Here is a 17,798-nt window from a genome sequence, read left to right as displayed (position 1 = left end):
GACGCTCCGTCCCTCTCCAGGCAGCAGGAACTACATTTCCCAGAAAGGCTCGCAGTGCGCAGGCGCATCAATGAGGTTGCGTGCATGTTGCAACTTTGTGACTCCGGGCTCTCCACGGACTGCATTTTCCAGGAGGCTTTGCGGCGCGCGTGCTCAGAAGAATGGGGACCCTGGGCGGTAACTCTGTAGCAAGTCCAGCCTTGTTCTGGGCCCCACAGTGGCATTCGCAGCTCTCGGCCGGCAAGAGGCCACTGGACTCCGGTCGTCAACTCTAGCTGAGCAGAGCGAGGCGGCGGCAACGAGCCAGGTGCCACGATGGCAGCGAATGTAAGTGTCTCCTGCTCAGCTGGGCCAGATCCAGACTTTCCCATCACCCAGGAGCCTCCGGTCCGTTTTGTCCGTCTGACCCTCGTCTGTGCGCAGACCTGCTGTCTGTCTACTAATGCACGATTGTGTCTGTGTGTTCTGGCAGCTAATCAGTCTGTTCATCTACCTTTACTCTCTCCATTCTCCACTTGTCCGTATTGTTTAGTCCAGCTCATCCTCGGATCGCGCGTTTGTAGGGAGGGAAACCTGGGAGGTGTCGCTCCTGGCAGTGGGATCTTGTGCACGGCGTCCCTGAGGCCCCACCTTTCACTCCCAGTTCCCGCCTGGGCACTTGTTAGTTAGCGTCGAGTTGATTCAGACTCATGGCGACTCCGTGTGAGCAAATTGGGGCTCTCAAACTTGCGGTGTTATGAGAGCTGAATGGGACCTCAGAGAGAGGGCCTGCCTGCGGGCAGGGTGGGGTGGTCGTTCCGGGCGCAGGTGGAGCTGTCCAGCAACGGACAGGGCTCTCCGGACGGAAAGTGAGCTCCCGGTTCCACGGATGTATGCAAATCGAGGCCGTGATGCTGCTAAGGAGCTCGGGTTGAGTGGGGGCGCAAGAGTTAGGGCTACGTGAGAAAGAGCATTTCCCAACTGTCGGGCTCCACCTCCTTCTGGAGGGGATTCGATTGAAGAGGCCCTGGCTGAAAGTGGTTTCCTTCCAAAGGCTGCCGTCTTCTTTTTGCAGCCAGCCTTTCTCAGGAGCTTTTCTATTTAAGCTCAACATTCATTCAGCAAACCGAGGAGCAGCACCCTATGTGTCGGCGCTGGACTGGGAGAAGCTGGTGACTCACCACTCGCCTGTGTGAAAGTGTTTCTGCAGCCAGCCTGGGCGCCCTGCCAGCCCCAGACACACCCTCCCTCGGGTTTTGATGGAGTGTTCTAGCCACCCTTCCCTGGCCTGTTACACCTGCTGTCCATACTCATTCTCTGTCCCCAAGCATCCTCTCTGCTTCCTATGCCCCCTGAAAGACCAGGGTTTGTCACCCACATCCCTAGCACGCTCTGCTTCAGGTTAGAGTTGTCTTGGGAGTATGGGGGTAGAAGCCTTGAATGTCACACCTAGAAAGCCCACTGAGGTGGTCCATGGGCTTTCAGACCCAGAGGCCTAGGGTCTGCTGGGAGGAGGGTGCAGGGGGTGGAATCCTGTCTGCCCCTCCCCCCACCATATTTTACAGGTGGGGAACTTCCCCAGCAGGCAGAGTCACTTGCTCCTGGGAACTGTAGCCAGGTTGGAGGGCTATGTCATGGGAAGGTGCTGCAGAGTGCCCTGGGGGCAGGTCCAGATTCTTCTGCTCAGTAGCTGTGTGGTCTTAATCTCTCTGGTTTATGTTTCCTCTTCTGTAAAATAGCATCAGTAATGGTTTCTGTCTTATAGGTTGCTGTGAAGGTTAAGTGAGACTGCACTCAGCACAGTGCCTGGCACATAAACTAGAAAAACCAAACCTGTTGCCTTCGAGTCAATTCTGACTCATAGCGACCCTATAGAACAGAGCAGAACTGCTCCATAGGGTTTCCAAGGAGCAGCTGGTGGATTCGAACTGCTGATCCTTTTGCTTAGCAGCTGAGCTCTTAACCACTGCGCCACCAGGGCTCTGCCTGGCACACAGTAGGTAGTTAATACATGGGGGAAAAAAATCTGTCCTCACAGTTGCTGAACTGTGTCTCTCTCCCTGCCCTGGTAGGCAGAGACCTCACATATGTTGGGACCTGACACCTTGTGAGGTAACATAGACTCACTTGGGTATCCTTTGCGGCCAAGCCTTGGTTTTTTCATCCAGTAGCTGGGTACACATTTACAGGAGCCACCACGCTGAGTGAGGAAGAAAGATCTGAAGATAGAGGGGTGGAGCGGAGAAGTGACAGAATCTATACTCATATAACAACAACTGTCCTGTGAGGGAGGTAGTATACTATCTTATTTTATAAGGGAATAAACAGAATCAGAGAAGTGGAGCAACTTGCCCAGGGTCACACAGCAAGTGATTTGCAGCGCCAAGATTTGAACTCAGTTCTGTCTGTTACCAAGGCGTACATGTTGACCTCGGTTCCTACCACATTGTCCCTGAGCCGTGAGACCTGGGTATGTGTCATTGGGGATAAATATGCCTCCATGTTTATTGGGAATTTCAGTTCACAATGTGGTCTGTGTGTGTTGTGTCATCATACCCCTAGCCTGCGGGGGACCCCCTGTGCTTCTCTTCCCTCCCTTCAAGGCCATCTTTGAGCCCCTTATCTTGACATTGGCTTCTCAAGGTATGCTAAGGGGAAGCCAAGGCTAGGGCTGCCCTCGCTCCTTTTCTGTCACTGCCCACAGCTGGCTCCCAACGTTCAGCTCACATTACAGCCCAAGAAATGCGATTTGCAGTCTGGAGCAGAGTGGTAGGAGAGTGGCTTCCAGTCTGCCTGGATTTGAATCCTAAATCAATCCATCTTTTATTGGCTGTGTTAGCTGGGCAGGCGACTTAACCCCTGGCCCTTGGTTTTCTCATCTGTGAAACTGGGGTAGTGATGGCACCTACCTCCTTGGGCTTGTCCGTGATGAGCATGTGATAGACTGCAACATTTATGATCTTCAGCGTTATGGTGAGTAGCTTCGCTAATGTTTCCAAATGGCATGGAAAATCAAGACCATTTCTGGACATAATGGACACCTGATCCTTGACAGGTCTGTGCTGGTGGCATTGAGGGACAGTCAGAAGAACAAGGCATCTGCTTTGTCGGAGCAGATACTCCGTCTTGAATCTCTCCACGGACCCCTCCCCGCCCCCACAAGTGCAGGATGGGACCTGGCTTACCCTGATGCTCATCTGGGAACCACTTGACATCTTGGTGACTTTAGTCAGCTCGCCCCAGCCTTGGCACTAACCTTAGCATCAGTCACACAGAAATCTGATAACATTCCCACCAGCCAGCACCCATACAGGGCTGACCATGCACTGGGCACTGAGCCATCTAATTATGTCCTCACAGGAACCCAGTGCATTGGATTATCCCCATTTTACAGATGAGGAAATGGAGGGAACATAGGGATAAAATTGCTTGCCCAAGGTCCCATAGCTGGTGTGGCAGAGCCAGGACTCAGACCCAGGCTCCAGATTCCATGCTCATGACAGCGATACCAGGTGGCCTCGTAGTCAGCAGTGAACACACTCTGAACCTTGGTTTTTTATAACCTGATCAAAGCCTGGCATTAGAAGCCACCCATGAGTTTGCCCGGACATGCCTAGCTGCCTGCATCTCCCCCACTTCCCTAAAGCCCTAGCCACAGCAGATACGTCACTCTTCCTATAGAACCACTTCTGCATAGCTCCCCTGCTAGGGATGCCCTTCCCCAGGGTCTGCCTCTAAAATCCTCCTCAAATGCACCCTCCTCCAGGCAGCCTGCCTTGATCCCCCAGCTGGAAGAGGTCACTCGTTTAGCACTGGGTCCACCCTCTCACCGGACACTCAGCATGACCTCCTAGTATTGTTTGTGGCTGTGGCATGACTGCCCCATAAGCCTGTCTCCCCTTCTTCCCTCCCCACCAGGCCCAGCACGCACGGCCCTCAGCTCAGTCACTATTTGTTGAGTTTAATTAAAAATACATTTCTAATAACCTTTTTGTAGAACAGGCAGTTTCTTCAAAAGTTAAACATACATCTCTCCTATGACCCAGCAATTCTACTCCTATATATATAATTTCTCTTATATATACATATATATAAAAGAAATGAAAGCACATGTCCACACATTACTCATAGTACCCCAAACTGGAAACAACCCCAATGTTCATCAACTGATGAATGAATAAGCGAATTGTGGCATATCCACACAGTCGAATATTATGCAGCCATAAAAAGAAACAAAACCACTGATACACAACGCGGGTGAATCTCAAAAGCACTATGCTGAGTGAAAGAAGCCAGATAGAAAGGAGCTCATGCCGTATGATTCCATTTATGTCAAATTCTAGAAGAGGCAAAACTCATCTATAGTGATAGAAATCCGAGTAGTTGTTCCCTCTGGGGGTAGGGAGAGAAGAGTATTGACAGGAAAGGGCACAAAGGAACTTTCTGGGTGATAGAAATGTTCTGTTTCTTGATCTGGGTGTTGGTCACACAGGGTATACGTTGGTCAAAACCCGTCAAACTGTACCCTTGATATCTGTGCATTATTACCATATAAAAACTGTGTCTCAATAAGAACTGAGTCTAAATACATAAATAGCAAAACTCAATGATATTTTTTAAAACCTAACTCGTTCTGATTTTTAAAAATCTGTTTTTTCCTCAGTACTCCAGTACGAGTAAGAGAAAAGAACACATGAAAACAACGGCCAGCCCCCAGCCAGGCTTCCTGGAGCGGCTTAGTGAGACCTCGGGTGGGATGTTTGTGGGGCTCATGACCTTCCTGCTCTCCTTCTACATAATTTTCACCAATGAGGTAAAATGTTCAGGGTCCCTCGGTACAGAGTGAGGGTCCCCTCAGTGTCAGGGAGCTAAGGCTGTGAATCCAGAGGCTAGATTTGGTAACAAAGGGCCCAGATTTTCCAAAAGAGAGCAAGAGAGGTGCTGACTTAATCAGAAGTCTTTCTGTTGTGACCCACCTCACAACTGACGTAAGCAGGAAAAGGAATGGATCAGTCCATACTCCTGAAAATCCTAGGGGTAGGACCAGCTTCAGGCCTGGTTGGATCCAGGTGTTCATGCTGGGTCACCAGGAATCTCCATTTCTCCATCTGTTAGCAGTTTTTCTCTGTGATGGCGTTGTTCTTGGGAAGGCTCATTCTTCATGGTGGCAGAGATGGCACCAGAAACTCAGGTGACATCCAACTAGCTTAGCCACCCCAGAGAAAAGAGGAACCATGTCTTTCTAAGTCAGTTAGCTAAAGTTGCAGGGAGGGCTCTCAGTGTCCTGGCTTGGGTCTCTGTCCTCTCTCTGAACCAATACCTGTAGTCAGGGGGTTCTGGGTGGCTAGGCCTTAGTCAAATGATTTAAATGACCATTCAGATCAGCCTGTGTAAACCACATGGACTGAGAGTAGGGGAGGGGTGGAGAAGGCAAAGGAAAATGGGATAAGGGCCAGGACAGAGAGAAACACCAGCTCTTCCCAACATGGGGTCAGTGCTGAGACTGGCTAGAGGGAAAGGGTAGGGACCAATGGAGTGGTGGGAAGAGGTCTGCCTGGAAAAGAAGGGATCCTGGGCTCGGATCCCGATCTGCCACTAGCTGGGCCTCAGCTTTCCAGCTGTAAAATGGAGAGATGAGTCTCAGTGCTCCCTGAGGCCCATCATGCTCTGACAGTCTGCAGCAAGCACAGCTGCTTCGAGCCACCCCTGACTTGGTGATACCACTTTCCTTCGCTCCCAGGGCCGCACATTGAAGACGGCGACCTCCCTGGCTGAGGGGCTGTCTCTTGTGGTATCCCCAGACAGCATCCACAGCGTGGCTCCGGAGAATGAGGGGAGGCTGGTGCACATCATCGGGGCCCTGCGGACATCCAAGGTAGGTTTGGCGATGGTCGTGGGCCACTGGTGGCTCTGCCGCATCGCTGGATATTGTCTGGTTGAGCATTTTGAAAGTGATGATTCCCAGCTCCACCACTCACAGCTGTGTGGCCCAGTCACTCTGAGTCTCAACTCTTCATCTAGAAAATGGGGACCATAATTGTAACAAATAAGCACTGTAACAGAAATTGTAACATGCCAGTTTGAAGTGAGATTAAGTAGATAGGCTTCAGTGCCTGGCACATGTTTGAGCTTCACAAATAGGTGATCTAATGATCATTACTAGCCACGGGTATCTAATGCCATCCTCCTGTTGTTTGAACACTGAGTACTTTGTAGTTGGCGCCCTGCCATTGTGCCTGTGCTGTGTGGCTCATGGCGATGGGCACTGAGTGTTAAGAACTTGGGCCAGGCAGTTTCACTGGATTCTCCCATATGAAGTGACTGGAAAATTCTCTGTTCTGTGTCCCTGCTTCTTGATACCTGTCTGACTTCCCCTAAGTCTGGGATTCTGAGCTGAAGTAAGTCTCGTCCTTTATTTTTTGGTTTGTTTGATTCTCTTTGAAGCTCTTGTCTGATCCAAACTACGGGGTGCACATTCCCGCTGTGAAGCTGCGTCGGCACGTGGAGATGTATCAGTGGGTGGAAACGGAAGAGTCCAGGTGAGCTGCCAGGAAGTGAAAGTCAGTTGAGGGTAAAGGAGGTGCAGATGTTAGAATCAAATGCAGGTGGCTTCCATTTTGACGCTTCTGAGGTATAAAGTCTAAAATCTCCCCATCAGAAAAATTGCAGATTATCCCAAAATTATTAGTCCGTTATCGTTTGTTTGGAGGTGGCAGGAGTTTAGTGCCAAGTGGCTTCCAGAAGAAAGGAGATTGATTGGCTCCCTTGTTTGGGAGTCAGGGGAAGCGCAGGCTTAAGCATGACTGGATCCAGGCCTCAAGCAATGTCACTAGGTCAGTGTACCGCCCACCCTACCCCAGTGTCAGTGCTCAGCTTTCTGCTGCGTTGGTTCCATCCTCTCTCCCACGAGGGAGCAGTGGTGGCCTCCAGGCTTACGTCCTGCCAGTCCCAGCAGAAGTCCCAGAGCAGGCTGTCATGGCTAGGCTGGGGTCACCTGGAGTCGGGTAGGGTCAGCCCCCCCTAAGCCACATCGACATGAGTGAGGGATGGGAAGGTGGCTGGAAGAAGACAGTTTCGGAGGCCCTCAGCAGGGCTGTCCTGGGGCGGAGGGCCCAGAGGGTGAGGCTGGGACCCTTGGGTGAGCCTGGTGGGGGTGACTTTCAGCTCCAGATGAGAAGGTACTTTTTTCCAGTCAGAACCTTCAGGGGATGGAGCTGCCTCTGTCAGGGAGTGAGCGCCCTGTCCCTGGGCAGGTGCGGACAAGGCTCTGCCCCAGTGTGAGATTTGACCTCATGGTGGAGGTTGCTTCCAGTGGGAGATGCATAGATTGGAATGCCCAGGAGTGACTGGGCTGACCCATGGCTGCCTGTGCTTTCCCTGCAGGGAGTACACTGAGGATGGGCAGGTGAAGACAGAGACGAGGTACTCCTACAGTGAGTACCGGGACCCTCGCCCCCAGATGTGCTGGCCATGTCCCCTGCACACAGGTGGTCTCTGCCCTAGGGGAGGCTGACCACAGTGGGCGGAGCTGTGGATGGAGCTGTGGGAAGTCCCTGGGTGCCAGTCCTGGGCGCCTGGGTCTCCCCATCCATCGAATGTGGCTCCAGGAGCTACCCCTTCAGCCCTTTGAGTGGTTGTGGGCTAGGATAAGAGGACGCGGGGTCAGTGAGCCTCAGTCACGTGGCCGCTCTTACCACGGTCTGAGTCATTTCCTCTCCCTGTGCAGATACCGAATGGAGGTCGGAAATTGTCAACAGCAAAAACTTCGACCGAGAGATTGGCCACAAAAACCCCAGGTGAGAGCTGAGCCCCTAGGCCTAAGGGCAGCCTTCCCTGCCCCTGGGCAGGCCTCCAGCCTCAGTTTCCTCATCTGAGTAATAAGGTTGAGTTACTTCTGCCTTGTGAGTTGATGAAAATGTGGGAGATGGTTTTTAGGCCAGGACCTGTGCCCGGGAAAAGGACTCCCCTGGCCCATGAGTGCCCCTCAAAGGAGGCATAAAAACAAGGCCTGGAATAAGTGCCTAAAGGGGTTTGCAGTACTGTGCCAGGGAGGCATTTAGTTAACAGCCAGGGGGCTAGGAGGGTGGGAGGACCATCAGGAAGGGCTTTCTGGAGGCAGTGGCCTTGGATCTGGGCTTCCAAGGATTTCCACAGAGGGAGGTTACCTGGGAGGAAGCACTCGAAGGAAGGAATGGGCATGGAGGTGGTGAAGCGGCAACAGTTCCAGACACGGCTGGAGTGTGGGCTGTGGGCAACAGTGGGCAGGGCTGTGCCGCAAGGGCCTTGGATGGCGCACAGCAGGGTTCAGATGCTCTCAGGGCTGCGAGGAGGCAGTGAGGGGTGGGAAATGAGTGCCGCAGGGCATGCTGGCAGATTGACGCAGGAGGGTATCAAACTCTGAGGGACAGGAGACAGAAGGGGGTGCTCAACCCAGGGGAGGGGGGACAGAAGCCCCTGGGGATGGGACAAGTGTCTGCCGTGTCTGGGCTGGTCTGGATGCACTGGAGGCCCCCTGGGTAAGGACCCTGCCCAGCACACCTCAGGGGGACCCAGACAGCTCTCACCCTGATGCCTCATTTCACTGACAGCTCCCTCTGTCCCACAGTGCGATGGCAGTGGAGTCGTTCACGGCCACAGCCCCCTTTGTCCAAATTGGCAGGTTTTTCCTCTCAGCAGGTAAGCCTCAGGTGCGGCTGGGGTATGAGATATGAGTGTGGTGGTGGTGGGAAGGATGGGAGGTGAGGCCAGCTGTCAGGCTGAGGGGTTCAGGTTTTCAGTTGATACACCTTGTTCCTTACCACCCTGCTGCTCTCAGGCCTCATTGACAAAGTTGACAACTTCAAGCCACTAAGCCTGTCCAAGCTGGAGGACCCCCACGTGGACATCGTCCGCCGGGGAGACTTTTTCTACCACAGCGAGAACCCCAAGTATCCAGAGGTACACGGCAGGCCTGGGCAGTCTAGCTAGCACAGATCAGGGCCTTGGAGCACTGTCCCCGTTTGAGACTCTGATTCAACTCAGCTGCTTCCATAGCTACACTTGCCCAATTGGGAGGTTGGAGGAGGGGGAAAGGAGTTCCAGGTGATGAAACAGCCTGGGCCAGGGCATGGAGGTGTGAAAGGGGCGTGAGTGCCTGGGGGACTTGATGTCATCATTGGCTTAGGACCCATGGACCCAGGACAATGGCTTCTGATCCACTCATCTCACTTCTATTCCACCCCCCAGGTGGGAGACCTGCGCGTCTCATTTTCCTATGCAGGACTGAGTGGGGATGACCCCGACCTGGGTCCCGCTCACGTGGTAAGCTGCCTTCTGAGGGGCAGACTCTGAGTCAGGGCTTACAACCTTTCACCGGGCATGGACTCCTTGAGGAATCTCATGGACACTTTGGAGCCTTCTCTAGAAAATCCATACATATGCACCCAGGCACACGCTCAGTCGTGCACACTTTTGAGCCATTTCAGAAGTTCGTGTCCCCTGAAGCCCATCCGTGGACCCCTGCAGTTCTAGAAGGATTTCATAACTATACCTGTGACGGCTCTTCTTCCAATCAGTCCAGCCCCTCTCCTCCCAGCCCCCAATTTTTGATCTATAAATGCCTGGTCTTGTATTCCTGACCCTGTCATGCGCAGTCCCACCTCAGCCCCTGCTTTGCCTGTGGTCCTCCCTGGGGCTTTGGATGAAACAGCTCAGCCAACCCGCCCTGGGCTTGGCGTCCCCCCAGGTAGATGTGTGGAGAGAGAAGCCCCAGGCAGGGGTGACGCTTGGTTCTCTTCACTTCCCTAGCTGGCACACAGTCCCCAGAGGGATTGCTGGGACTAAGTGGGTTGGAAGGTGGGGGAAGGAGGGTCTCAACCTGTGCCAATCCTCTGATCACCCCCCTCAGCTCTGACACTGAATTCTCTGACCAGGTCACTGTGGTTGCCCGGCAGCGGGGTGACCAGCTAGTCCCATACTCCACCAAGTCTGGGGACACCTTGCTTCTCCTGCACCACGGGGACTTCTCAGCAGAGGTGAGTTGCTGCTGCCCTGCCTGTGTGATAGGGGGACAGGCGTGTCCCTCCCTCCTTCCTTTCCTGAAACAGTTATATAACAAGCTCCGCTGCTAGAGGTCATAGCCAGTGCAACGAGGCAAGAAAAAGAAATAGAAGGAACGATCAGCTCCCTCTGTGTGCCAGCCTGCTGGGCACTGAGGAGAGAATGGCGAGCACAGCAGACTCTGCCACAGGCCTTCGGCTGTGTGGGACAGATGAATGAGGAAAGCTAGGAAGGAAGGGCAGGTTGTGCTGAGTGTGGTGAAGGGAAGAGCGGGCACTCTGAGATAAATGGACAAAGGAAATGGATTGTGATGGTGGGTGCGGAAGGCTTCTCTGAGGAGTGACGCTTTTGCTGAGATTGAACTGATGAGAAGGAGGCAACCCTGGAAGAGTCAGGAGTCAGCCAGCGGTTCAGGCAAGGAGAAGGACCCAGTCAAGGCAAGGAGGAGTGCGTCTTATCGGGGAGTGGGCACGGGAGGTGAGGCTGGCACGGCGGGCAGAGGTGTGCACTTCTTCAAGAGCCTTAGGAAGGCAGTGAGGGTTTAGAGCTGGGGTGTCCCAGGACCAGTACCCTGAGACAGTGGACTCCAGAGCTCCTTTGGCCTCCTTTCCCCATCTGTAAAATGGGAAGGGTTATACCTCACCCAAGTCCACGGAGAAGGGGTGCAAAGATACAGTGATCAGTTCATTTTGTGCCTTCAAAGTTGGCCTCTTCTTTGGGCAGGAAATCCTTCTCTTTAACAGAAGAATAGAGTTTTCACATTGTATCACTGGTGGGACATTCTGTGCTGGCCCTAAAATGGATTGTGAGGCTTTTCGTCAGGAGGGCTAGAAAGGGTAAAGGCGGTGGGCAGGTGTCATGGATTAGCTATGACCTCTTTTGTCCCTATATTAGGCCCTCAGCTGTCACCTCTCCTACTGCAGCCTCACAGCCCCATGGAGGGACTTGGGTCACACCCACTCCTTGTACCTGACCAGGACAGGGTGTGGTCAGGAGGTTGCCCAGGAGCCCAGTCACCAGCCTCCTAACTGCTGCCTCCTAACCTGTCAGGCCATGCTATGAGTCACCGTTTCCACCCAGCTTTAAGGGCTCCCTGGGGTGTTTCTAAAATTAGGAAGCCCTGTCCAGACCTTGTTCTCTCCCAGGGCTCTTGCTCAGCCCCAGGCTTCCACCCTCTGCAGGCAGAGGGTGGCCTAGGTCTCAGAGATGGCCCACGAGAGAGGAGTGGGTGGGGCTTCTGGCTTAGATACCACCCCAGGGGGCCAGGACTGACAGTGCAGATCAGCTGGCCTCCTGATCACACTGCACCTCTGGCTGCTTAGTAGCCCCAACCCACCTTCGCCACAGCCCCCTATTGCTCCCATCCCCCACAGGGTCTAGGGTCTCTGCCAAGCAGAGAGAAGCCCCAGAGCCAGCCCGTGGCACCCGGAAGAAACCCCAGACCCTGCAAGTCAGGATGCCTGGACTGTGGTCCCAGGAAGGCGGAGAGTGTAGTGGTTATAGAGTGGGCATTAGAGACAGGCCCTCATGCAGGCCCTGGCGTATCTTTCGTCCTCTCTGAGACTGTTTCCTCATCTGTCAGATGGAAACATTTATTTATTTGCTTATTATTATTGTTGTTGCCGTTGTTATCATTCTTACCTTCCTTGGTTGTTGTGAGGATTATTTGTTCATTCGTTCAACAGGTTTTTATTGAGCCCCAGGGACATAGGGAGGAAGGGAGCAGACATGGTCCCTGCCCTCGGGAACTTAGGGTTTAGTTAACTGCTTAGAGACCTGGGCAAGTTACTTATCCTCTCAGAACTTGTTTCTTCATTCGTAAAATGGGGATAAGCGTGCCTACCTTGTTCAGGTTATTTTGAGGATTACGTCACACTTGTAAAACCTTAGGACAGTGACTGACAGATAGTAACTGGTGAACATTAGCTGTCACTGTTGTTATTGCTGTAGATTATGACAAGGGGGCCTGACTGAGATCGGGGTGCCAGGAAGACTCTGAAGAACAGGCATTTAAGCAGAGATGGAAAGAATGTGTTGGAGCTGGCTGGGCACAACTATGGGCAGATGAGTTCTAGGCAGAGGGAGCTGTGGAAAGGCCCAGAGGCAAGAAGACACCTGACCTGGCCTCAGGACAGGCAGCCAGTGGGTCTCGGGGCAGGCTGCAGGGGCAGGGCAGCAGGGCCTTGGCAGGTGGCTGTGTGGGGGTGACAGGTGGACGGAGAGAGACCGTTGAGGAGGCTGCTGCAGTAGTCCTGGTGAGAGGCATGAGAGATGATGATGCCTTAGATCAGGGGGTTGACAGTGGAGAGGGAAGATTTGGGAAAATGTGGCTGTGGAGTTGACAGGACCTGCTGATGGATTGGATGGTAGATGGTGAGGGGGGAGCAAGTCAGGTGCGACCCCCAGGTTTGGGCTTGAGCAGGTGGCTGCTTGTACCATTTGCTGAGATGGGGGAAGATGGAAAGAGAAATGGATTGGAGTCGAGGCTCACGTGTCAGTGTTGGATGTGCCAGGAGACCCAGAGGAGTGTATGAAGCCCAGAAGAGGTGCTTGCGCTGCAGCTTTATGTTTGAGAGTCAGTGGACGGGATTACTTGGGTAGAGAATGTAGACTGAGAAGGAAAAAGAAAGCAAGTAAAGAATTTCAGCATTTAGAGGACAGGACGAAGGGAAGGAACAGCAGTGGAGACTGAGAAGCAGCAGCCTAAGAAGTAGGAGGGAAGCAAGGAGAGGGAGGCATCCCAGAAGCCATGTTCCGAGGGTAAACCAGATAGCATGCACAAAGCATGTTGCATAGTGCCTGGCATGCGCTCAGACACCGTCAGCTGTTTAGGGATGGTGCTGAATGGCCCCATAGAGATACCGGTGCAGTATGAAGGAGAGTCAAGTTCATTACAGAAGAGACAGTGCGCTGAGGTATCTGAAGGAGGTGGGATCTGCCCGAGGAGGGTTCATACCTTCCACAAACATCTCTTATGCCTTGCCCTGTGCTGTGCTAGGTGGGCTGAGAGCCTAGTCCTAGAGTGGGAGGTTTGCCCTATCTCCCTCTGATCTGCTAAGAGATGGCCAACAGCTTCTGGGTTGGCATGGTCCTCTCAGCACCCACGCCTGCCAGCTGGTAGGCTGGTGACCACTCAGGGAGTCGTGACCACCCTGCCTCCACCTTGTCCTGCAGGAGGTGTTTCATAGAGAACAAAAGAGCAACTCCTTGAAGACATGGGGCCTGCGGGCCACCGGCTGGATAGCCATGTTTATGGGCCTCAACCTCATGACCCGGATCCTCTATACCCTAGGTAGGTGTGGAAATGCGGCTAGGGGCTGTGGGGGTGGGGGCTGCGGGGCCCCACCTTCCCTCTTTCAGCCCCGAGTGCTTCCCTCTGTGCTTACCACACTGTCATCTGTCAGCCTCTCCGGCTGATAGGGTGTTCCCTGCTCCACAGCTCTGGGATGAATGAGCAGAGGAAGGCAGGCATGAGGGCCAAGATGGAGTGCCTACCACGGGCTTGCAGGGGGTGAGGGCAGGGTGGATGCCAGACTCACGGGAGGCAGGCCTAGCTCTCATGATCTGAGGGTGTGGCCCACTTGTCCCCCTGTCCACTGGCTGTCACTTGTTCATTCCTTCATTTGTTCGTTCCACAAGTAATCAAACAGCCTCAGGGGGGGAGGCTGGACAGCCTATGAGTGAGCCAGACCTGGACTTGCAGTCTATGCTGTTGGAGCTCTGGGTACTTGGGTCAGTCCCTTTTCCATCTCCACTTCAGTTACTTCACACCGGACTTGCACAATTTTGTGAAGTGTTTGGCAAATAGGAAACACTCAAAAACTGTTATGCTTCCTTCCCTACCCCCAAACCTGGGCAAGGTTGGAGCTCAGGGGAGTTTGCCGGGCTGCTCACCTGGCCTGAGGCTGCAGCCAGGAAGCCCAGTAGGAGCCCAGTGACCCAGCGTGGTTCAGGTTCTGAGCCCCAGGGTGAGTAAGTGCTGGGCTGAGTGCTGATCCAGGAGGATGGGGCTTCTCAGGGGACTTTTCACTCGAGCCTTTACCCCAGTGCATTTCCCCATGTAGTCAGATGATCCTGCCCAGCCTCCTCTGGGCCTCAACAGAAACCTCTCCCCCATTGCCACTTGCAAGCTGGGGAGAGATGTGGCTGCTGTAAAGCCCAGATTGTCAGAGCTGGGAGGACCACCTCCCTCATCTTACAGAAGGGAAAATGAGGCCCAGGGAGGACTCTTCCTCTGAGGCTTTTTCTGGACAGCTGAACTGTACTCAGAAAAACTGGCCACATCTTTGGCACCACTAGGGAGTGACCAGAATTTTAAACAAAATCCCCACCTTTCCTTTGCACTAAGCCCATCTTGGCTGTGTGGCCTTGGGCAGGCTGCTCCCCATCTTGGAGCCTCACTCAGTTCCCTCACTGCCAGGATGAGGCAGCTGAAGCCCCTCTCAGAGGGCTCCTCTTTCATTCTCCGTGGCCCTCTGGTCCCCTCCACCCCTAGAATGCCAACATTCGACTCAGGACAGACAATAGAGCAGACGGGGTGTGTATTGCAGGCAGAAAGATCCAGGAAGCTGCAACACAGAAGCATTCATTCATCCACTCATTCATTCGTTCAACTAATAACTTAGTGAGTGCTTGCTGTGTGAGAGACAGTGATCTAGATCCTGGGGACAGAGCAGTGAACAGGTCAGACAGGGTCCCTGTCCTCTCAAGGCTTACATTTTAGAGCAGTGGCTAAGAGCTCAGGCTCTGCACCCAGACAGTCTTGAGTTTAAATCCTGGTTCTGGCACTTTCTAGCTGTAGAACTTTGGGCAAGTTTCTTAACTCCCTGAACCTCCTTATGGGTAAAATGGGGTTAAAAATAGCACCTGCCTTGCAGGGTGGGCATTAGGGCTTGATGAGCCGATGCCCATAGTGCCTGACACACAGGCAGAGCTAATGAACATGAACTCACTTGTGGTAAGGGCTAAGTAGAGGAGCCACTCATTATGAAAAGACCAAGATGAGGCCCAGAGGTGGTCTTCAGGGGCCTCCTGTAGTCACGATGGAGTACCAGGGCTGCTCTGCAAACCCAGTGGAATCAAAGCCCCGGGGGCCTCCTAGGACCTGGCTGGAGATTGCCCCAGTGGACATCTGCTGCTGCAGTGCCTACCTGGAGAGGCCAGTCAGGCCAAGAACAGAGTAATTTCAGGTGAAGTTAGCTGAGCCAGTCGCCTGTGAGATCCTGAGGCAGGCCCAAGGCTTGGGCTAATGTATTTCCCTCAGCCCTGCCCAGAGCTGGGCGCGTAGATACTTAGTCACAGCTTGCTGCTTGAATGAACCAACACCTCCAGGGATGGCTGAGCAGTCCAAATCGGCACTCTTAGAGCGCTGCATCCACAAGCTTCTTTGTGAGAATGCAGGAAACAGCACTTGTCAACATACAGGTGAATGTCTTTATATTGGCCTCAAGCTGCTATCAATATATAAAGTCTGCAGATCCCTACTGTGTGCCTTATCCCCCTAAACTGAGCAGAGTGAGTGGCTCAGGCTCTGCACAGCCACACAGCTTGGGAGGGCCCTCCTCTGGACTGTCTGGCTGTCAGTATGTGGTTACCTGCATTCCATCACTTTGACCCTTCCCTCTCCTTATTCATATGGTGTCAAGTACCAACCCTGTTCTAGGAAGGGAACCACCTGCTGAGTTGCAGTGCATGGTGGCCTCTTCAGCTCAGTGCCTTTCCTTCCCCACAGTGGACTGGTTTCCTGTCTTCCGAGACCTGGTCAACATTGGCCTGAAAGCCTTTGCCTTCTGCGTGGCCACTTCACTGACCCTGCTGACTGTGGCTGCTGGCTGGCTCTTCTACCGGCCCCTGTGGGCCCTCTTCATCGGCTGCCTGGCATTGGTGCCCATCATCATTGCTCGGACACGGGTACCGGCCAAAAAGCTGGAGTGAAACAGGCCTGGCACCTGCCTGACCCAAGCCACCACCTCCCTGCTCCACTGACCCAGCACGAGTCCGGATTGGTTTTCAATTCCACATTCCCTCCACTCTTCAGGAGGACTGACTCAGCAACATGCACACGCCAGGATTTGGTGTTCATCAGCTAACATCTTCCCCACCTCTTCTCTTGCCAATAAGCAGCTTTGGTGGGCAGAAGGCAGCTTACATTTGGCAGTGTAACAAGCGTTCTCCTTTTGTTCCCTTCCCTTCTCTTGTGACCTGGTGTATGTGGTCAGGTTAGCTTGTTTGACTCAGCTCATCTGTGTGCAGAAGGTGACGAAGCAGTGACACTCCACAGAGGCCTGCTGATCAAAGGGCTCAGCCTCATCACTTGCTGATTCCCGTCACTGGAGACAAGTGCCAGGACTCTGCCACAACCATCAAACCTATCTATGGTCCTACAGGGCAAACTTTAGTTATTGCTAAGCTCTACTGGATTACTGATAGACAAAGCACGTGCACAGCAATGCAGGAGCACCAGAAACCAAGTGTTTGGGTAGAACTTCATGTCATACTTCAGAAAAACAAAACAAAAACACTGAAGGTGTCATGATGAGAAAAAATGGGACATTTATTGGGCTTTATACTTATTTTATGGTTTGGCAGAATCTTTTTAGTGTAAAGGATGTCCGCAAGTCCTGTTTATAAGCTTTTCTTTGCTATGATTAATAGTCTCGTCTTGTGTACTTTTCTACCCCAAGTGGGAATTGTTTAAAATAAGATTTAAAAAACAAAACAAAAACCTCCTGAATGATTAACATTTCAGACCGTTACAGAAAAACCCCTTTAACCTGTCAGCTGAAGTTAATTCAGAGCACAGGAACATGTTAAATTGGGGTGTGGCTTAGTTGGTAAAAATTAAAAGTTACCTCTGTCACTATTCTGGGTTATTGGAAAACTTTAAGAAGCTTTTCAAACAAGTGTTAGCAAGGATTTGTTCTTCACCCTGAGATGAGATGGGGAGTCTCTACAGGATGGAGAAAAGCATTTCCTTTCATCCTCTGGTATCATAAACTGCCCACTTACTTGAAGATAGTTTTGAGTCTTTAGTCAACCATTAAAAGGTTGGAAGCTTTATACTAAGTGGGCTCCAGCATGGTGACTCCCAGTCAACCAAAATCAAGACTCAGGCTGAAGGCTGGCTGTACAATGCCCAAGTCTGGCCTGTTCCTCCATCGCAGAGTACAGACACTGGCATCTGGGCCTCAGAAGGCTTCTCTGGGAGGTTCTTGTCTATGTTGTCTCCAGCATCTCCTCTGTAGTAAAATCCACCCATGGTTAATTTACATAGTCCCTAAATTTCCCAACTACTTTACACGCTTTTAAAGATACAAGTGTGTTGTAATTTTGATGTCTTTAACATATTCTTTGTGCATCTTTTTTCTTTCTAATATTCAGAAATTGTTTTGCCCTTGCTGGGAGTGGTTGCTTTTGTAAGTAAGTATTTGATAGTTGAATAAGGGGTCAGAATTTCTGAAACTGGTGACTGAATATTCTGTTGTCCTGGGGCATCTCTGCTCTAGATTCTTCATGTTAAAAACAAACAGCCAGCCCCACAGATGACTTACCTGGGTTTACATACTGAAATAGTATTCACTACTGCTTATTAAATGAGCAGTGTCACCTAAACTCTGAACAGATGCTTTTAAAACACAGACACAGTGTACAAGATGCTAGCTAAATACAACGTCCTTGGGATTTGGTTTGTATAATTTTCTTTAATACGGATTTTGAATTACAATTTAAAAACTGTTCTCAAAGAGCAAAATAAAGAAAAATTTGAAGCCTTTGAAAAATCA

The 17,798-nt window shown here is 52.2% G+C and overlaps 1 protein-coding gene across 1 annotated transcript; it reads left to right on the top strand.

Annotated features, from left to right (window-relative positions):
• The first annotated feature begins 157 nt into the window (after positions 1-157).
• TMEM43 (transmembrane protein 43) lies at positions 158-17,798 on the top strand. The gene is made up of 12 exons (XM_004368369.2): positions 158-327; positions 4,643-4,792; positions 5,720-5,854; positions 6,424-6,518; positions 7,363-7,412; positions 7,706-7,775; positions 8,585-8,655; positions 8,795-8,916; positions 9,205-9,279; positions 9,891-9,992; positions 13,192-13,309; positions 15,749-17,798. The coding sequence occupies exons 1-12, from the start codon at positions 316-318 to the stop codon at positions 15,949-15,951; spliced, it is 1,203 nt and encodes a 400-aa protein (XP_004368426.1). The 5' UTR covers positions 158-315; the 3' UTR covers positions 15,952-17,798.

This window comes from Trichechus manatus, unplaced genomic scaffold, assembly GCF_000243295.1.
Source record: "Trichechus manatus latirostris isolate Lorelei unplaced genomic scaffold, TriManLat1.0 scaffold00001, whole genome shotgun sequence".
Classification (NCBI taxonomy): Eukaryota; Metazoa; Chordata; class Mammalia; order Sirenia; family Trichechidae; genus Trichechus; species Trichechus manatus.
This window is presented reverse-complemented; position numbering and strand designations above follow the sequence as displayed.